Here is an 18,804-nt window from a genome sequence, read left to right on the forward strand (position 1 = left end):
CCTGACAGGTGCTGCATTGTTATGGCATGTCCAACTCTGGCAGCTTGTTTTCCTCAGACCTCTCACCCTGTGTGATGACTCAGAGACGCAGAGATGAAAGGAGAGGCAGGGACGGGGGGTGGAGGAGAGGAGTAGTGGTCTCTGACAGGAGGGGATGGAGTGCCTGAGATAGCTCGAGCGTAAGAAGGTTAAGTAAATCATATCATTAATGCTATGTTAAGAGATTGCTTTGACCTCTGCTTGGCCGTCTGCATATGCAAGTGTGTGTGTATGTGTCTGGCCTTTGTCCCACTACAGCAGGTGGCAGCAATGACGTCCGTCTTCTTCCCGCCAGCACACACACACACAAACACACACACACTTTCTCTGTGCCGCTGTGTGCTCTCCAGTGTCAGTCCCACTAGATTCTATCGTGCTTGAAATTCACTCATCATATCGGGTGGCCTCACTGTGCTGCTTTCTGACACAAGTGCGTGCACGCATGCAAAGACACCCACGCACGCACGTATGCGGGAACACAGCGTGGTGGACTGACTTGATTATACAAGCGGAGCAGCTCAACCTGACAGAGGAACAAGCACCAAAAAGGAAACACGAAAAGAATATAAAAGGCTTATTTGCCCATGTTGTATAAGCATGTTTCATCTTCCCACTCTCGCCTACCCTCACCCACACAGGTTAGATCCAATAGCTGGTGCCAGGCCTCTCTATGCTGCAACACAAACATCTCTGTGTGAAGGAATATTGCAGTGGAGTTCTTTTTCATAATCTCTTCCCTCCACACCCACACATGCACAAAGTGAGGGGGTGAGAGGGAGACGGGGGTAAAAAGGGGAGCTGGTAGAAGAAAATGAAAAGAGAAGAGGTGAGGGGGGCGGAGAGGAAGAGAGAGAAGTGCTCATGAGAGCCAGGAGGTAGTTGTTATAGTAACTGAGTCTCTATACCTGTCAATCAGAGCTATTTCAGGCATCTCGCCTCTATGGGAAAAAAAGCAAAAAAAAACCGTACATACCAGGGCCAGGGAGCTGTTTCACTGAGGCAAAATTATCAACCAACGCACACGCACTGATACTGGCAACTTGTAAGCTGTTAGACTGATCAAATTAACACCGTAAATGAGATTTCAGCACTCCGTCATTCTTACTTTTTCAAGATTCTCACATCTCTACATCACTTTATGAAATGCAGACGAAAAGCAAGATGACAGCCACGGCATCTGAACACTATGCTGCACCAAAGCAGGATTATCGCTTCATTTTTTTTTTCAATTACACCACAATAAAATCCCTACAAACAGGCCTTCACAACCTTGTTAGCCTGATGTACCTTGATCAGTTCTGTCTGAAGTCAAGCACCCCCTCACCAACACCACCCATCATGTTTCTAATTTGTTCCAGTTGATTTTAAACTGGATCATATTTTACGGTATCAGGTAATACAAGTGAATATTGTTCCAGTATTATTTTATACAACTGAACTGCCAATGTTTTGGTAGCTTCTATATTAATTGTCATAGCTATACACTTGGAGTGAATGTTTCTACCATTTATCCATTACTGTATATATATTATAGCCATGACTTATCCATTATTTAACTATCTGTTAATCTATTATGTATTTCATTAATTTATCCAATACTTGGTTTTGATTAGCGTTAGTTAAAAGTAACAAATCCATTATTTTTAGTTATTTGAACCAATTCCAGTTGGTTTAGCATTTACACTATTTATTATTTACTTTTACCCATTTCAAATGTTAATCCATTATTTAGCTGACTAATCTTATTCAACTATTTTACTGCTATCTATTACTTTAAGCTATTCCAACTGTTTATCCATAACGTTTAGCAAGGTTCACTATTCCAACATCTTATCCATTACGTTCAACCTTTTATCCATGACTTTTCGCTAACATTACTTCAACCATTTATCCTTTACTTTTTGCTGACTACAATTTAGACAATATTTATTATTATTTGTAAAATGTATCCAACTTTTAGCAAACAATTCCACCATTTATCGATTACTTTTAGCTAGCTACTTAAATTGTTGATCCATTTACTATTTTTAGCAATTTTGGCCATTTATCTGTTACTCTGTTACTACAACCATGTATCCTTTACTTTTGGTTAACTAGTTCAATTATTTATCCCTTTTAGCTAAGCTAGGTTAACTGTTCCAGCCATCCTTCGCATACCTTTAGTTTACTATTTCAATTAATTTTTTAATTAATATTACTTTTAAGCTAGGTTAACTATTTCAACTGTTAACATTTAAATATTGAAATGTTTATTCATTATTTTCAGCTAGCTAATTCAATCATTTAGCTGTTATTTTTTAAAAAAACCTATTTGAACTGAGTATTCATGATTTTTAGTTAACTATTTCAACGATTTATCTCATCTTAGACTTCCTGGCTTGCTTGCTTACTAGTTTTCACACAATCAAACGCAACCATGTGTTCAGATGTTAACACTTGACTCAATATGTCACTGGATGTTTCGATCCTAATTTCTGTTTTAAATCAGCTGATCTAAAGTTACTCCACATCTTTATGCACCCCTGCATAATGCGGCTATAGCCTACCCCCCCGGCTGAGAATCACCAAATGAGAGAATATGTTTCCTTCATCAAGCATTTCTGTGTAATTATCAACATTCAGCCCCATTGCAGACAAAAACATGGCGAGGAGGCGCGAAAAGCAAGGAGAGAAAAGAGTGGGGGAGTAACAATAGTGTGAACACCAATATGGCTGAGTGCTGAGTTTGGGAGCCATTAGGCAGAAGGTAATTAATACCTGTCACCGCAGTGCTCTGTTCGCTGCCTTTATTCTGTTTCAGACCAATTAAAAAATGACACTCCTCTGGTGGAGAACGTCTTGTTAAAATTAAGCGCCTGAGACGCACAGACACCTTTGATAAACACATCCAGAGCTACAATTGGCTTTGGCAGCAACGGCACGCTGCATAGATAGATGGAGAGGGAGGGAGAGACACATGGCTGTGTGTATGTGTTGTGTCACTCCCACTAAGAGATGTGAGCTGTTAGATCTGATTAAAAGTGTGTATCCTTCCTTGTGAGTTTCACCCCCAAACACACACGTACACACTGTAGACTGACGTGATGTTATGAGACGTTTATGAGCCAAGAGATACTGACCAGTGAAGACAACTCACTGCCAACGATTTGCGGCTTGGACGGCAAGGACAGACGAATGGTAAGCAAAAACAGACGAGCCAGGGGAGAGGGGGGGAAAAAATGGAGGAGAGAGCAGCTGAGGATATAAAAAGACAGGTGGTATTACAAAAAAAGCTTAGCAGCAAAGGAAAGTATGATGAAGAGAGTCTGATAGGAAGGAAAACAAAGGATGGGAGAGCGCTTGGGGAAAATGAAGTGAAATATGGTGAGTTTTTTTTCTTTTTAAAGAGTTGAGCTGAGAGGAACTTGAGAAGACAGATTAGATGGAGAGAGGGGAAAATGGAGAGAAGTGGAGTGATGGATGCAGGCAGGGGACCAGCAGCTCTCTGCCAACATCTCCATGCATCCTTCCAGACATCACACTGCGCTGCCATCTGCCTCCCTGCCACACACACACACAGTGAGGAGATATGTGGAATCATTAGCGTCTCCTGACACTGAATAAATATCTGGGGATGAAATCTGTCTGTGGAGAAATCACCTGCGGGGAAATATGATTGGATAGGATCACGACCTCACTGGAACGTAATTTACATGTCATCTAAATGGGATCTGCCCCCAGTGCTCAGGAGGTCGAAAGGCGTCTGATTAGTCGGACGGCACAGCTCACTCCCCGATTGGCTGAAAGGAGCAACAATGGCGAGTGAACTGCTGCTCAGCGGCTGCTCCCTGTGTGAGCTGCAGGACTGCCCTCTTCTGGCTGCTTTACAAACCTCCACAGTTCGATGACAGCGACACACAATCATGACATCCAACATTTAAAGACAGACAAATTCTGGCTGGCGGTTGTTTTTAATCACATTAGAGCTGAGGAACAAAAATAAACACAAAGAGCATGAGAGTGCATCACACTGAGTGTCTCGGTTAACCACATACAGAGTCTTATTTATACATATATTTATATAATAGAATAATTTCTCCCACTTGTACAGCCTCTGATTGTAACACAGAAATATACCAACATTCCCTGGATGAGAGAGAGAAGAGAAAAAGAGCGAAAGAAAAACTCTCAACAGTCGTCATCTACATTAGAAAACCTACAGGCCATTCGTTTTTATAGGTTTGTACAACAGCGACGCATCAGTATTCATTACAAAAATAGGAATATAGTTGATATAGAAGCACTGGGGGTTGATTGAGTGGGTGGGGGAGCGAGGATGCGGCTGTGCCCTCCCATCAGTGGCATGACTAGTAATGACCACCCATCCGCCCACCCAACACATACACCCAAACCAGGAAACAACCAAGGATTCTGTGCGCCTCCATGAGGGTTGTAAAGCAGTCCAGCCCAGACAAAGTCAGTTATCAATGGAAACCAGTTAGGGTTTAAATTAAACCGTTAGAAAATGAGTACATAAAAAAATAACCTTACAGGCAGGAGGAGGGGTTAGTGCATCGGTGAGAGTTGTGATAGTTCAGGGAAAGTGCCGTCAGAGCTGAGAAAACATGAAAATAGAACGTAGAATGATTGAGAAAGGGAGGGTGAGATGAAAAGGACAAAGGAAGAAAGAGATGGCAAAGTAATAAAGGGTTTCGGGGAGAAGTGTGAAGCAGCTGTGAGGTCACCCTTCAGTTGGGTTTCTTCAGCCGCTGTTAGTGAGAGACGAGAAAAGATGAGAGGGGAGGGAGCTAATGGAGATGAAGTGTTATTGCTGGGGGTATTTTTTTATTTGGTGTTAACTGGTGAGAAGAGGAATGAGGGGATGGAGATGAGAGTTATTGCTGAGGGTAGTAGGGCTGCTGCTGCTGTGGGGGTTGCTGGGGGTAGCCGGGGTAGGGTTGTCCGGCAGGGGGGGCTGCTGGGTAGCCTCCCTGTCCTGGAGTCGCCTGGTAGGGCATGTAGGGCATGTTGGGCATGTTGGGCATGTTGTATTGGCCATAAGCATAGGGATTGTAGCCCATGGGCATCTGGAAGTACCTGCATGGACAGCACAAAAGAGAGTATGTCAAACTATTCTTTTAATTTGTTACAAGTAATTTCTAGTCACAACATATATCCGAGCGGATCTAATACAGAGACTCATGTTTTTAGAACAACTCAAGGGGTTGTTTGATTTAGAGTGGATAGCAGAAGAAGAGGCTCTCCTAAGAAGGAGGATGAAATCACTCAATCCTGACATCAATACACTCAATCTTGTGGATCAATTTGTTCTTAGAAATCAGGATGCTGTGAAGGGAAAACTCACCCTGGATAGCCCTGGTAGCTGGGGTAAGGTGGTCCCTGGGCCTGCGATGGTGGGGCCACAGGTGGCGGGTTGCCGGTGGGAGGGCCAACAGGTTGCGTGTTGGTGGGAGTGGTGGATGCTGCCTGAGGCGTGAAGTTTGGTGGAGGAGGCCTGGCTGGGGGCAGGGGCTTGGCCTGGGGCTGCTGCTGGGCTTGTGGTGGCTGCTGGAGTTAGCAGGTAGAGAGAAACACACAGATCAATATATAACCATCAGCCTCGCATTTGCTGCAGTGGTCTTCATTGTTGGGCTTTTTTGAGAGGCTGCTTACAAAGACGGTCCTGGGCGCCGGGGTTGGGCCGGCAGCGGGGGCAGCAGGGGCAGCTGGGGTGCTCTGATAGGCGGGGACGTTGAAGGATGGAGCACTGGGCTCTCGGGCGATGCTCTGCTGCAGCTCTCTGAAACAAGGATTCAAACAGTGACTTTGTGTTGTCTATGTTTCCTTCATCTTCATGCATTTATTAACTCATCAACCCCACCCCACAGTGATTTGTTACAATCATAATATGACAACAGATATTCTTATATTAGCCTGGAGTAGTAAAAATCAAAATAAGAGCAAACACTAGAAACAAAACATAAAAGCTGATCAGACAGACAAAAACCAGGAAAGCACATACTTGAGAAGCTCGTCCCGCTCCGTCTTGCGAGCGAAAACGATGTCGCTGCATTTGTTCTGGAACTTGAGCAGGATTTCTGTCAAGTCGTTGTAGAACTGATGAGGGAGAAACAAAAGGGGACAAAAATAAAACACCAACTCTGCAAACCAAGTTGAGCACAAAAAAAACAAAACAAATAAAAGTAGAGCGTTTCCGGGGAGATGTGCGTCCTCGCTGAGGCACGTGTGTGCCGGCGTGCTGTGCTAAGCGAGTACCTTGGTGCCTTCGCGCAGGTTGTTGCTGATCTCGACGTAGCTGTCATGGGCTGAAGCCAGCTTCTTCAGCACCTCCTCCCTCTGATTGGCCTCCGTGTTGGACTGCTTCAGACTGCTGAACTCCTGGTGGGATGTCTGGAAGAAGATCACAGGTTGAAAAGACAGATCACAGATTGAGGAGGGTAACCGCTGACACCTCTTGGAACAGAAATATATTTAGTCCCAGTAAACTCTAAAGGATTTCTTCACACACAATGGCACTTTGCCATTCAGAGGTTCTGCTTGCATGTGTTTTTTATTTGATATAGCTAATGCTTCTTTGATTCCAGTAAGGAAGAACATTATTTCTAGCTACAGAACACTCTTTAAGCTGGTAGAGGGTAGAAACCTGACTAAGACATGGTATCTTTAATGTCTCAATCAATAATTTGTTTCTGAGATACAACAATCAATATTTCAAACTGTACCTGAACTTGTCCCAGCAGCTCTTCCTGTGTGCGGAGGCTGGCCTGTACCCTCTGGTTGTAGGCGCCGTACAACTGGTCGAGCTGGGAGACTGACAGCTGCTCCTCATTGATGGCCCCGTCCTGGGCGAGCGCCGTCAGGAAGGTGGTAGACATGTCAAAGGTCACGCCCTTGATCTCCCCCTCCAGGGTCTCCCTCTCCTTCTTCATCTCGTCCAGCTGGGTGAGCTGGGAGCGCAGCACGTTCACTACCTGGGTGAAGGAGGCGAACGGGGTTAAAGTTGTGGAGTTGGACGTGCACTAACATCTCCACTTCTTCATTTCTCTCTACCCTACAGGAACGCCTGACCTCTCGCCCGGTGATAGCGACCGCAATATACCATTGTTTTTCACTTTAGCATGAATGCAGTGTAGCTGTGGAGAGACATGCACTTCTTCCTTGCTCTTTCCAAGTTCTGCTTGCTTAGTTATTTAAGTTCCCCAGTGACACACGATGCAAAGTCAGCAAACAGAATGAAAAATGGAGCTACTGTGGGGAGGAGGGACAGGGCTATAAAGCACACAACGTCCACTGGGTGTTCTGTACAGCAGCAGTCCATGTACAGTATACTGGATATATGTGTTTATGTGGCACACAAAATACCTTGAAATGAGGTGATAAACACTAACCAGAACAAAAAGTTTTATATCATCTGGCCATACAGACAAAGACATAAAGACGTCATTAGAGGCGGACAGACCTCGCTGCCCTGCAGTGTCTTGGTCGGGTTGGCGGATGGGATGGCAGCATTGAGCTCGTTCTCTGGTTTGCACAGCAGGGTGATCATCTCACAGTGGGTGTTGTAGCGGTCCTTCACGACCTGGTCCGCCTGCACGGCCTTGTCCAAGATGTTGCGGAAGTTAGCTCCCTCTGGGGGAGAGAAGGGTGGGAGGGAGGTAAGGTTAGAGGGGACAAGAGAGGAGGAGGAGGAGGGAAAGAGGAGGAGACTAGGAGCATTGCCAACAGTGGATGACATGGAGACAAAGACAAGCTTAGATGACTTAACAAGAAGGACATGTTTTCAGTGTGTGCGTTTGTGTGTGTGTGTGTGTGTGTGTGTGTGTGTGTGTACCTGCACGGAGGGGCTTGTACAGGTCTCCAGAGGGGGTTCTGTTCCAGCGCTGGTTGAACTTGCTTCTCAGCTCGTTGTCTGTCGTCTCTTCTTCATCCAACATCTTCAGAGACTGAAGACAGCACGACACACAAACATTAGATCCTCAGATTTGTCCACCTTCATTATCAATTTGCTTTTTTAGGCAGTGGGCCGAGTGCAAGTATTCCCTGATTTTTGAGGACTATTTCAGAATTCACAGTATAATGACTAGAATTATTGATTAATTTTACAGAATGTCAGAAAATACAGAAAATACACATATAGCAAAAAACACACATGACAAGTTCATGGAAATGTCTTCAGATTGCTCTTCTGTATGACCTGCAGTCCAAAATATTCAGTTTACAGTGATAGAAGACAGAAGAGCAGAATATATTGTTTTTCTTAATAAAAAGCTTCAGTAAATATTCGATGATTGTAATTGTCGAAGTTTTTTTTCTACGGTTTCTTTTGTTTGACTTTACTGATTGTTTCAGCACTGCTTTCATGTTTTAAAAAAAAAGGTAAAAAGTCATGACCTGAGTTTAAATAAAAAAAACCAACAACCTTATTTTCATTTATGGCTCTTTTTACAACACAACTGACTACTTTTGGGGGAAATTGGGACATTTTGGTGTGGACTTTTCAACTCTGCCAACAAACTTGGAAGCAGTTTGTGTTTTATGTTTTTACTCCCGTCTGTTTATTTGTTTGTCAGCAAGATGTCTAAAAAAACGGGTTGGCTGAAGCTGAGGTACAGACAGTCCTTGGCCAAAAGATCAGTGGATTAGATTTCAGTGATGATCCTGATCTGGGATTTCCGCCATTAGGGATCAGTATGATTTTTTTTCTTTTTTAGTTTTCATGTGTTCTTCTGGTAGTGGTGGAAGGAAGCCCCAAATCAGCTGCTGAACAGCACTTCATTCATATGCTACTTTGACAAAAAAGCAAAGCCACTTGACAAACAGGCTGTAGTTATAAAAGTGTCCTCCTTACTTTTTAAACCATCTCATAGTTATGTTTAGCAGCAAGGTGAGAGGTTAGATCAGCGGTTATAGGATCTGCAAAGTGCAGTAACATGTATAATTCAGTGTGTTTCTGTGTGCCCGACCTCGTCCAGGATCTCTCGGTTGCGGGTCAGAAGCTCAGGCAGGTCTCTGATTAGCTGCTCGATGCTCTGCAGTCCTCCCTGCTGAACGATGGACCGGGCCTTCTCAGCAATGGATTGTGGGATAGAGTCTCCTGACAGATCCTCCAGAGCAGCTGGCAGGTTTAGGGATGCCAAAACCCTAATGGGCAGTTACACATCATCTGTCAGCTGTTATGGTCTGCAAACATCTACTTGTGCCCCGTCACCGTGACAATTACAGATTTTGAGTCTCCTCATCTTGAAAAATAAAAAAGTTATGTAACTATTTCAATTTCGAAAAATGAATTGGAGCAAAGGGTATTTTACTCTCTGGGCAAAACACTCAAATTGCTAACCCCTTATTAACATCATCACATAGAGTGATTTAAGCATGTGCCTGCTATTAAGGGCACTACAACAAAAACACAAGTGCTTGTAATTGACATTTTAATGGTGCCTAGTACATTATTATGTTATGAATTTTTAATAAATCCACCCATGCATGGAGACACAAGCACTCACAGACATGTTTCATGGGAAGACAATTTGATCTGCAAGCAGAGCAGTAGGGTCACAGGTATAGACAGAAGACAGCGTACCCGTTGCAGAGATTGGTGGCCTCCCTCATCATTCCCACCAGTCTGTTAACAGTCTCAGCCTTCCTCTGGCTGTAAACGCTCATGGACTGCTGCACCGCCATGGGGACCATCTTCTCAAACAAGTCTGAAGAGGGAAGGAGCAACATAAACAACTAATTAACAAAAAAAAACAAAACAAGCCAGCAAGGGAGCGGTGTAGATGAGAGCCGATCTGAAGTCATCCACTCCCTGCACAGTGAGTTGGAGGTCACGTTTTTAGTTTGGAGTTGTGCCAAAATAAACTTGAATAGAATGGGATGCTGCTGTCTTTCATTTGATGTCTTTGAATGGAAATTTGCTTCAGATACTCTAACCTCACGGGTCATATTTACAACAAATAAAACGCTGCACTTTCAGCCAACACTTAATAATCGGGACCAAGCCAGGTGACCCTGAAGTAAATGAAAAACTGAATGCTGATGGACTACCATACTCAGAGTGAATCATGGGTAATATCCCACAAACATCCAAAGCCCAGAACTATGTTAGTGTAAAGCATCAAATGAGAGTGGACTGGGCAGCATACATGTTGAATAAATTAAAGGGTCTGATATTTTGGAATATGCAATTATTTTCTTTCTTGTCGAGAGTAAGATGAAAATGCCACACTCATATCTGTCTGCTAAATATACAGCTACAGCTAGCAGTTGGTTATCTTAGCTTAGCATAAAGACTGGAAAAAGCCTGGCTGGCATGTTAAATCTTGTTCGTTGAATCTATACAAAAACCAAAGTTTAAAAATAACGAGCTGCAGTTTTATGGTGGGTTATTTGCTGGATTTTTTCTTCACCATGAGCAGTAAGTTCCTACAATCAAACTGTGAGGTTGCCAGGCAACCGACGGAGATGTCTAACTCTTGACAAGTGAGTGAAGAAAGTTTTTCCCAAAAAGTTTCAACAAAAGTTTCTCATTTTAACTGGATCAAAAGCTGACAAGGATGCTCAGATGTAGATACTTAGCTTTTTGTCTCACTCAAACGGTCTTGACAATAAGAAACCATGTTGAGAGAGTGTGTGTGTGTGTGTGTGTGTGTGTGTGTGTGTGTGTGTGTGTGTGTGTGCGCATGTATCTCACCTGTGAATTTCTGGCTGAGTGGAGGTGTGATGGCGGTGGCTCTGACCAGCGCTGCCTTGCCAATGTGCTCCAGATCCTTGACCTCAGGCACACGGTCGTGGTAGATAAAGTCATTGTCTTTCTTGGCTGCGGCGAGGGCTCGGTTGATCTTGTCACTCAGGTCCTTAACGCTCACGTATTCGTCGTAGCGGGACGCCACTGTCTTCACCAGCTCTGCTGCATGCTGGAGGGACGATCAGAGGAGAGAAGATGGGGGAAAATATTTGCTTCATGAATGTTTTGTGGTTTTGATGTGGAACTTCAAGGCATGAATTCCTTCAAATGATGAGGAATGAGTAGCCACATTATTTCAAGATCTCAGATCAGTATCTGAGTTACAGAATGGGACAAAAACTTAAAGTCATATGAAAGCTGTGCACCTGCAGGCGAGCGATCTCCTCTCCAAAGCGTTTCTTCTGCTTGGCCAGGACGCTCTGGTGCAGCTCAGCGTTGGCTTGCATGATGCAGTGCTTGGCCGCCAGCACCGGCAGCACTTCCTGAAAATAAAAATACTGACCAGGGAGAGGCAACCACAGAGCAACACACAAGCATGCAAACAGATATATGCACGCACACACGCACGATGGCAAGGCAAACCACGAAATGGCAGACGCACACCAGCGAGGTCAAATCACAAATGACATCACAGAAGCCAATCACAAACAGGCCCAAGCAGTCAGAGGTGTGCAAAACACAAGCACCCACACGCACGCACACAATCAGTGCCGCCACCACCACGAGGGATGCAGAAAGAAAGGAAGACAACGAGAGAGAAAAAAGAAAAGGCCATGAGTGTTTAACCTTTCAGCAAAAGCTGCTACACCTTCATCAAACATCCCATAGCCGTGTGTGTGTGTGTGTGTGTGTGTGTGTGTGTATGTGTATGTGTATGTGTTTGATTTCATGCATTCAGCAAGAACACAGACGCTGCCTTTCACAAATGGATCAATTTCCCTGGCCTGTGTTCAAACAGAGTGATATCTTCATTCAACACGATTTAAAAACCACAAGCTAAACTTCATGTCTGAGTACATATGATGAAAAAGTACAACCAGAACTGAGCTGCACCAGCTATCCATAAATCCATCTGTAATACAGTACATAAAGTCCTTCCAAAGCTATTGGCTGCTACTAGCTAGTTTCAAACTGGCGATTTGCTAAATCAGGTAGCAAAGTTAGAACTCAAGGAATATTTTCAGGACCTCAGAAATGTCTTAATCAGTTGCGAGGAAAAATCTGCAGCAGTGTCCAGTTGAAGGCAATCAACTATTTTCAATATAGCATCACAAGCTGCAGTTGTTTTATGTCTCTTTGTTGTGTTTTGCAATGTATCATGATGTTATCTGTCCCCGCCTGCACTTTTATATGTTTTTTATTTTTGCTGTCGATCTTGACCTGGACTGCCAGGCTGAAGAGCTATCACATCTCGAAGACTGTTGTGGTTAAATTTATTATTATTATTGTTATTGACATTCAATTCACAATGACATAATGCAGAGAAAAGCTTCAAATCCTCATCGAAATTTATATAATTATCAAATGGCTATTCAATCAAATATCAGGTCAGACTCTAACACTTAGTAATAACTGTTCTCTAACTAAGAAAAGTTTAGCAATGCAGAAATGTCCACTTGGTAAGCACTTATAACTTGGTGAATCTGATTTTACGAACAGCTGGTGCAAGTTAATCATTTTCTGCTTTTCACTTTGATTTAATTAACCTCAAACCTGAGGTAGTGTGTGTGTGTGCGTGTGTTTCAGTTACAGTGTTAGACAGACAGTAAGTACTCCAGATGCCCGCGATTAGATGGAAAGAAACCAATCAGGATGAAAACAAGTCAAACTGCATCTCAGTAGTAACCAACCAATCAGAGTGAAAACAGGATGGAAACGGACCAATGAGAACAGAGAGAGGTTGGACAGTCCCGCAACCTGAGTGCCACTCTTCAAGTCTTATTTTCCAGAAGTACACACATACAAAACGATACACACAATCAGACAGACAATACACACGCCAAACCATACAGGATCCAAACTCTGTATGCCTCTCCAACACACTGAACATATGGCTGACTGTGAATGTGTCTGTTGCTGTCTCCCTTCAAAGCCGAGCAGTGTTTGTGGGCTAGTGCTCGTCCTTCACTTACCTTGGGAAGGTTGTCTTTGTACTGGCACTGCTTGAAGGCGTCACCGTAGAAATCTGCTGCCTGATTGGCCAGCTTTGCGATGACAGCATCTTTCATCTTATCTATTGGGAACGAGCCAATTTTATTTAACAAAATACACTCAAGATAAGAAGTACTTGAAAACCTCAAGTCAAAAGCTGATCAGACCATCTGCTGTCTGCTCACTGATTCCTGACATTTGGTCATACATAAACACATCAGGTTTTCAGAGCTGTCTGCAGCTGCAGTCTCTTGAATAATAGCCCTTACATCCTATAAAGTGTAAGACCTAATTTACGACAAAAACTAACCCCCTCAGCAGAAAATATAGATCTAATTTTTTATCATAACTTGTTTTATTATGCAACCTTCAAAACTGTTGTGCTTAAAAACTCTAGTAAGGAACTCTGTAGACAGAACTGGGACAGAGGTGTGTGCAACCTGGATCAAAACTGCCTACTACCACTGCTAGAAATAAATCTTTAAGGCAAAAAATTTTCATGAGTGTGTTATTACAGATGCTATTTATTAGGTACAATTTCCCTGCTTCCTTTATATGGGTGACTGGGCAGATCTGTGACAGCATAAACTTATCACACGTTACTGAGGCTAAGCAGTGGTCTGTGTCTATGATGCACTTTTAAACTGCTAATCAAAGACTGGATGGCAAAAACTGAGATAAATCAGCAGATTAATATGCAGCAGCCTTCAAGTGAAGATAATGTGTGTGTATGAGGTGTCCGTCCTTTGGTACCTGAGGTGGCTTTGAGGAAGATGACCTCCTGGGCCTGGGCCAGCATGATGAGGCTCAGGGTACCCACAGTTTCGGGGGAGATGTCCATGGTGGGCTCCCTGTTCAGTGCTGACAGCACTGTGTCCTTGATGTGGCCAAACGCCCCGCTGGCCAGCTGGATCGTGAGACAGATAAAGAGTGAAAGAGATGAGACACTATCGCCAAGACTGAAATTCAGATAACCTGATTCGCAAAACAGTCCCAGCTGTCTAAATTCCTGCAGGCCTCTTTGCCACTCATGTCTGTACACAAGAACAGAGTTTATTTTGATAGGTGAAATATTTCAAAATTAACATGAGAGGAAATGTTCTCATGTTGCAACTTGCACGTTGTTAATTACGCCCCAGGTGTACTTTTCATCTCTGCAGTGTGAAATTCATTTGTGACTGGAAATAATTTCTGACAAGTGACACAAAATGAATGCTGATGCATTTCACATGTCCTTACAGGCACAGAGGGAAACTAGTTTTCTTGTTTGTTTCGGTCATGTTTCTGTCTGAGAAGCAGAGGAATGATTGGTATGGTTTTCCTTCTGATAAGTCATCAGGAAATGCAGATACAAAATAAAGATTAGATGGTGTGCTGCGTACAGTTAATGAGTCACATATAGCACAGTAACATATCAGTCATAAATAAGCTATAAATTGGTATTCAATATGCTTGTAAAACACAAAAAGTCTAAGTTGCCATTTCATACAGTCATTTTCACTAGGATCTCTAAAATCAAGCTGCACCTTTTACTATATACTGTTATGTGTGTGGTAGAACACACACCTGATAGTATTTGGCTGCAGCCTTCAGTCCCTCATCGTTGTCCAGGTTCTGCTCTGAAGCGATCTGACTGGCCAGCGCTGCCACGTTGAACAACACGCATGTCTTCTCGTAGCCCAAACTGGCCAAAGCTGCCAAACACAAAAAACAAAAAGAGAAGTAAGAAATTCTTTGTCGGACACCCTTTTTGTTGTCCCCCTTGATGTGAATCTTAAAAGTATTCTATCTCTCTTCTAGGACAACTTGAACTGTAGAATAACTCGCTTTCAGACAGATTATACCGAGGACAAAGTGACATCTGTCTTTCATCATTGGGACACCATGAGAGGTACTGATGGCTCTCATTTGCTGACACTTTCTTTTTGTGTGGTTGGCGTCTTCTCCCAACACCAACACTTTCTGCAGCTTCATTCTACATTTTTCTCGCCCGGACCACACTGGAAAGAATCCCACAGTCATGGGATCAATCAATTCACCACAGAGGACGAAACATTCAAGCGCTAACAGAAGATATGCGACGACTGAACTCAACAGCGAGCAGTCTTCTGGGGACTCTCTCAATAATCTTTTCATTTCACATGGACTTTCTGAACTTCAAAGTGTTTTGTTGTTGTTGTTGTTATTAGCACTTGTCTGATCCTGACACACACTTACGTTCAACACACATACCTGTGTCATGTCTTTCTCTATCTTACACACATACTTCAACGGCAAACTTTTTTCAAGCCCTATGAGACAGCTTGCCAGGCCTGTTTCTGGATGCAAAACAAAACCGAGACCTATTTAGTGTTAGACAGCTTTGTTTCTCATTGGGTGTGCGTGTGGGAGACAGAGCCAGATATACACAGACAGACAGAAGAAAAAAGAGATAGAATGACAGATATGTACCATGAGGACAAAGTCCTATATTTGGCTTAACTCTTCTTAATGTCTTTTCCTTCTTCTGTAGATAACGGTATCTGTGTACAACACACTATTACATGCACAGACATTTTCCACTGAAGCAAGTGGACTTAATAGGAGGTTGCGCTTACCAAGCTTGACTGAGCCACCGAACAGTGATCCTTTATCAAAGGCATCCCTCCATGTGAAGGTTAAGCAGAGCTGGGGAAACAGAGAGATGCTTTATGTTCAGGTCCTTCTGTTCAGGAACTAATCCACAACCATGTACACTGTCTAATCGCTTACCTGGTTTTCAGAGAAGGGAAACTTGGGCTCGACAGCACACAGCTGGTCATAATATCTGGAGAGAAAAAGAAATGGCAGAATTATAAACAAGTCTAGATTCTACATATCATATGTCACCGTTTTCATTGTAAAGACAGAAATGTCTCTATGCTGTTCATTATCAAACTTAAGTTTAAGTTAAAAAAAAGAAAAAAAAAGAGGAAAAAAACACGAGACCATACAGGGAATCATTATTGAGAAACTAGGTTAAGGTGTAGTGATTATCATGACACAACTGCTGAGCTGTGTTCTGAAGGAGATCTGCCATTTCAGAGACACTTGACAATGAGTCAGGAAAAACATCAGGCCAGGCAAGCACACTGCAGTGCACATGCACACGCACGTGCCCACACGCACGCACGCACGCACGCACACACACACACACACACACACACACACAGCTCCTCAGCTCTTCATCTTATCAGTATCTGTGCCTGTGAGGGGAACAGTCTATTATTAGGAATGACAACATGCAGAGAGGGCGGTTAGGGAATCCCCTATTACCAGTTCATCTGCCCTGCTTTTCCAGAGCCAGGAAAGACTGCAGTGCAAAGTACGCATACATAAACAAAGACTGGGTTTATATATGGAACTACCTACATACAGAGTCTGTTGTCCCAAAGTTTCCCATTCAGATACACAAGGACGCACGTGCACAGAGGAAAGCTGAGGAGTGCCTCCTCATGAACGAAAGAGAAAAAGACTCCAAGACAAAACAATGGTTACCATGGTGACACAAAAGCTGTGTCTGCGGCTTTGAAAGGGATAGGGCCTGTAGCCCTGGATACCTGGCACATGGCTAACAGACGACATGTGCAGAGAGCAAAGGAGCGACAATGCTAGCTATTGTCAGCAATAGCACTTTTAAAAAAGTTTTTGGTCAATGGTTTTTCAAATCCTGTGTCTTATACAATATTGATATAAACAGGGGATGCAACAATTTGTCTCCAATATAAATTCTGACACCTCAGCTGAGGTTATTTGTCAACTGGATTGGTGCATCAGTAACATAAACTGCCTTAAACTGAAACTGGTCAACAGGCATGACATCGACCACCAATTCCTGGCATCACAGGTAATGCATCTCATAAAAGCATTACAAAGTTACATGAGTGAAAACAACCTATTGTGCAAAACGGAACTAAATGTTCTGCATTACTGCAGTTTAGCTAAACTCCACCCACTTAGCACCTTGAGCTGGCATACTCTTTAATATCTAAAGAGCCTAATCTTGGCACTTGCAAGACAATTACACTTGGCACTGTGGCGCGAAAGTAGCTGGTGAAAAATAGAAGCCCCGCACTCTGCAAGGGCATACCTGGCTCCTCACGTAATCTGGGCAAACCCTATGCATGATATAACTCATGAGTCATAGACAACAAAAAATGAAAGACAGAGGGCAAAGTCTGTATCTTTAAGTCACCTAGGAATTGAGTATGTTGGTTAAAACTAACATACTCAATTGGTATGGTTTCCATACAGGATATCAAGGGCAAGGAACAGGCTAACTCAGCCAACACCTCTGCAGCCTTCTCCATTAGAGCTCAGTCGGTAAGCAAGTCTGTATAATTACATAAGAGCAAGCAGCCGGGCAGGCTAAATGGAGCATGAGACACAGAGGAAGTTTGAAACAGAAACAAACAGAAATCCTATTTTTTTGTCACAGTTCCTCTAAGCAAAGTTGTTGGCACTGACACTATTTTGTTCATCACATAATGTGCATAAAATAAACTGGCAGGGTATATTTAGGCCTTTTCTGTAGCTCAAGCCTTCGTTCTCTTGCTCCTGGTTCTCATACACTCACAGCTTTTCTGCTTTATCCTTTTGATCTCTGTCTGCTATTATGGAAAGCTGCGGTTCTCTTTCCCAGCCGCCCAGTATGTTGGATCATGCGGCCACCAGTGGACTGATAGATAGATAGATATACTTTATTTATCCCAAGCTGGGAAATTGAAGGCCTCTGCTGTATGTGGGCCTGAACATGATCAGGACAGCTGGCTGTGCTTGGACTTTCCCACTTTCTCACTGTATCTATGAGTGCCCATGCCCACCAAAGGCATGCCCATGAATTTGAATATGTATGAATGGATTTGAAGACATTTTCTCTCTGATGTTACATTTATTTGAGCTTGGCTGGTGGGTTTTAGCATGTTTTCTATATTTCTATTCCACGTTTTAGCATTTTATTATGTTTATGTTCAAGTCTGTGTGTGTTCTGTATTTCATCTTGGGGTCAATAAAGTTTAAGTTGAACTGTGAAGCTAAATCTAATGCTAAGGTAAACTGTAGAGTTTTCACTGGATCGTTTCGGTGAGCCATAGCTAAAGATCATATCTAGCTCGGGTACATGGCTAATTTAATTTCCTAACTGTCTGACGGTTCTGTTAAACAAGTTGACAAGCCAAGTCTGTGTTAGCCTCACAAGGAAACTTGGCATGAATTGCATATGAGTCAGTTATTATGGTGAGAAATCCCTCCTAGCAACTTTAGCTCCCAGGTTAGCAACTAAAAGCTAACACATCTGGGTGCGGCAATGACTGGGCTAACTCCCCGCCACAGGTAACAGGGTTAATGTAAGTTTTAGTAATATGGTAGCTGGTTTAAGTGTGTTATAAAAGGAGGACTTTCTACCTGAGCAGAATCTCCAGGGAGCTCTCATGTTTGTCCAGCGTCCTCATCAGCGCGTTTCTGCGGAGCTTGTTCAACTCCTCCACGGCGCGGATATACTCTCCCTGCTCCTCGCCCGCTGGGTATGTAGCTGTTACAAATTTCGACAGCGGTTTCACCAGATCCACATCAGACGACTTTTTTAACGGGGCTGAAATAAACGTTGCCATTTCGTCCCGTAAAAGCAGTGTATTAAATCAGAAAAACAGAAACGATTAGCGACCAACGAACACAAACAACAGCGAACGACCCACTTCCTGGATTCTGACAGAGAACGTCAAATTACGTCATGGGGAACGTACAGGCGCACCGCGCAGAATCAGTATCGTTTTAATGAGGAATGAGAGGGACCATGCCACAGGACACCATGGCCGGATTAACCTACTAGGTGGCCCAAGGGCAAAAATTAG

At 43.3% G+C, this 18,804-nt stretch overlaps 1 protein-coding gene across 4 annotated transcripts; it reads right to left on the reverse strand.

Moving 5' to 3' along the window:
- Positions 1-3,970: 3,970 nt before the first annotated feature.
- LOC121619927 (programmed cell death 6 interacting protein) lies at positions 3,971-18,651 on the reverse strand. 4 transcript variants are annotated; one of them, XM_041955873.1, is made up of 18 exons: positions 18,359-18,651; positions 15,689-15,743; positions 15,535-15,604; positions 14,504-14,631; positions 13,691-13,844; positions 12,919-13,019; positions 11,152-11,268; positions 10,733-10,955; positions 9,620-9,743; positions 9,003-9,180; positions 7,871-7,982; positions 7,499-7,668; positions 6,762-7,010; positions 6,295-6,429; positions 6,041-6,135; positions 5,692-5,818; positions 5,384-5,583; positions 3,971-5,115 (listed from the first exon to the last, which is right to left on the reverse strand). In XM_041955873.1, the coding sequence occupies exons 1-18, from the start codon at positions 18,562-18,564 to the stop codon at positions 4,914-4,916; spliced, it is 2,646 nt and encodes an 881-aa protein (XP_041811807.1). In that variant the 5' UTR covers positions 18,565-18,651; the 3' UTR covers positions 3,971-4,913. The 4 variants fall into 4 exon arrangements, with proteins under 4 accessions (XP_041811807.1, XP_041811805.1, XP_041811804.1 ...); XM_041955871.1 differs by having other exon boundaries at positions 5,384-5,586; XM_041955870.1 differs by having other exon boundaries at positions 11,152-11,283.
- Between the last annotated feature and the right edge of the window lie 153 nt (positions 18,652-18,804).

This window comes from Chelmon rostratus, chromosome 16 (assembly GCF_017976325.1).
Source record: "Chelmon rostratus isolate fCheRos1 chromosome 16, fCheRos1.pri, whole genome shotgun sequence".
NCBI classification, from domain to species: Eukaryota; Metazoa; Chordata; class Actinopteri; order Chaetodontiformes; family Chaetodontidae; genus Chelmon; species Chelmon rostratus.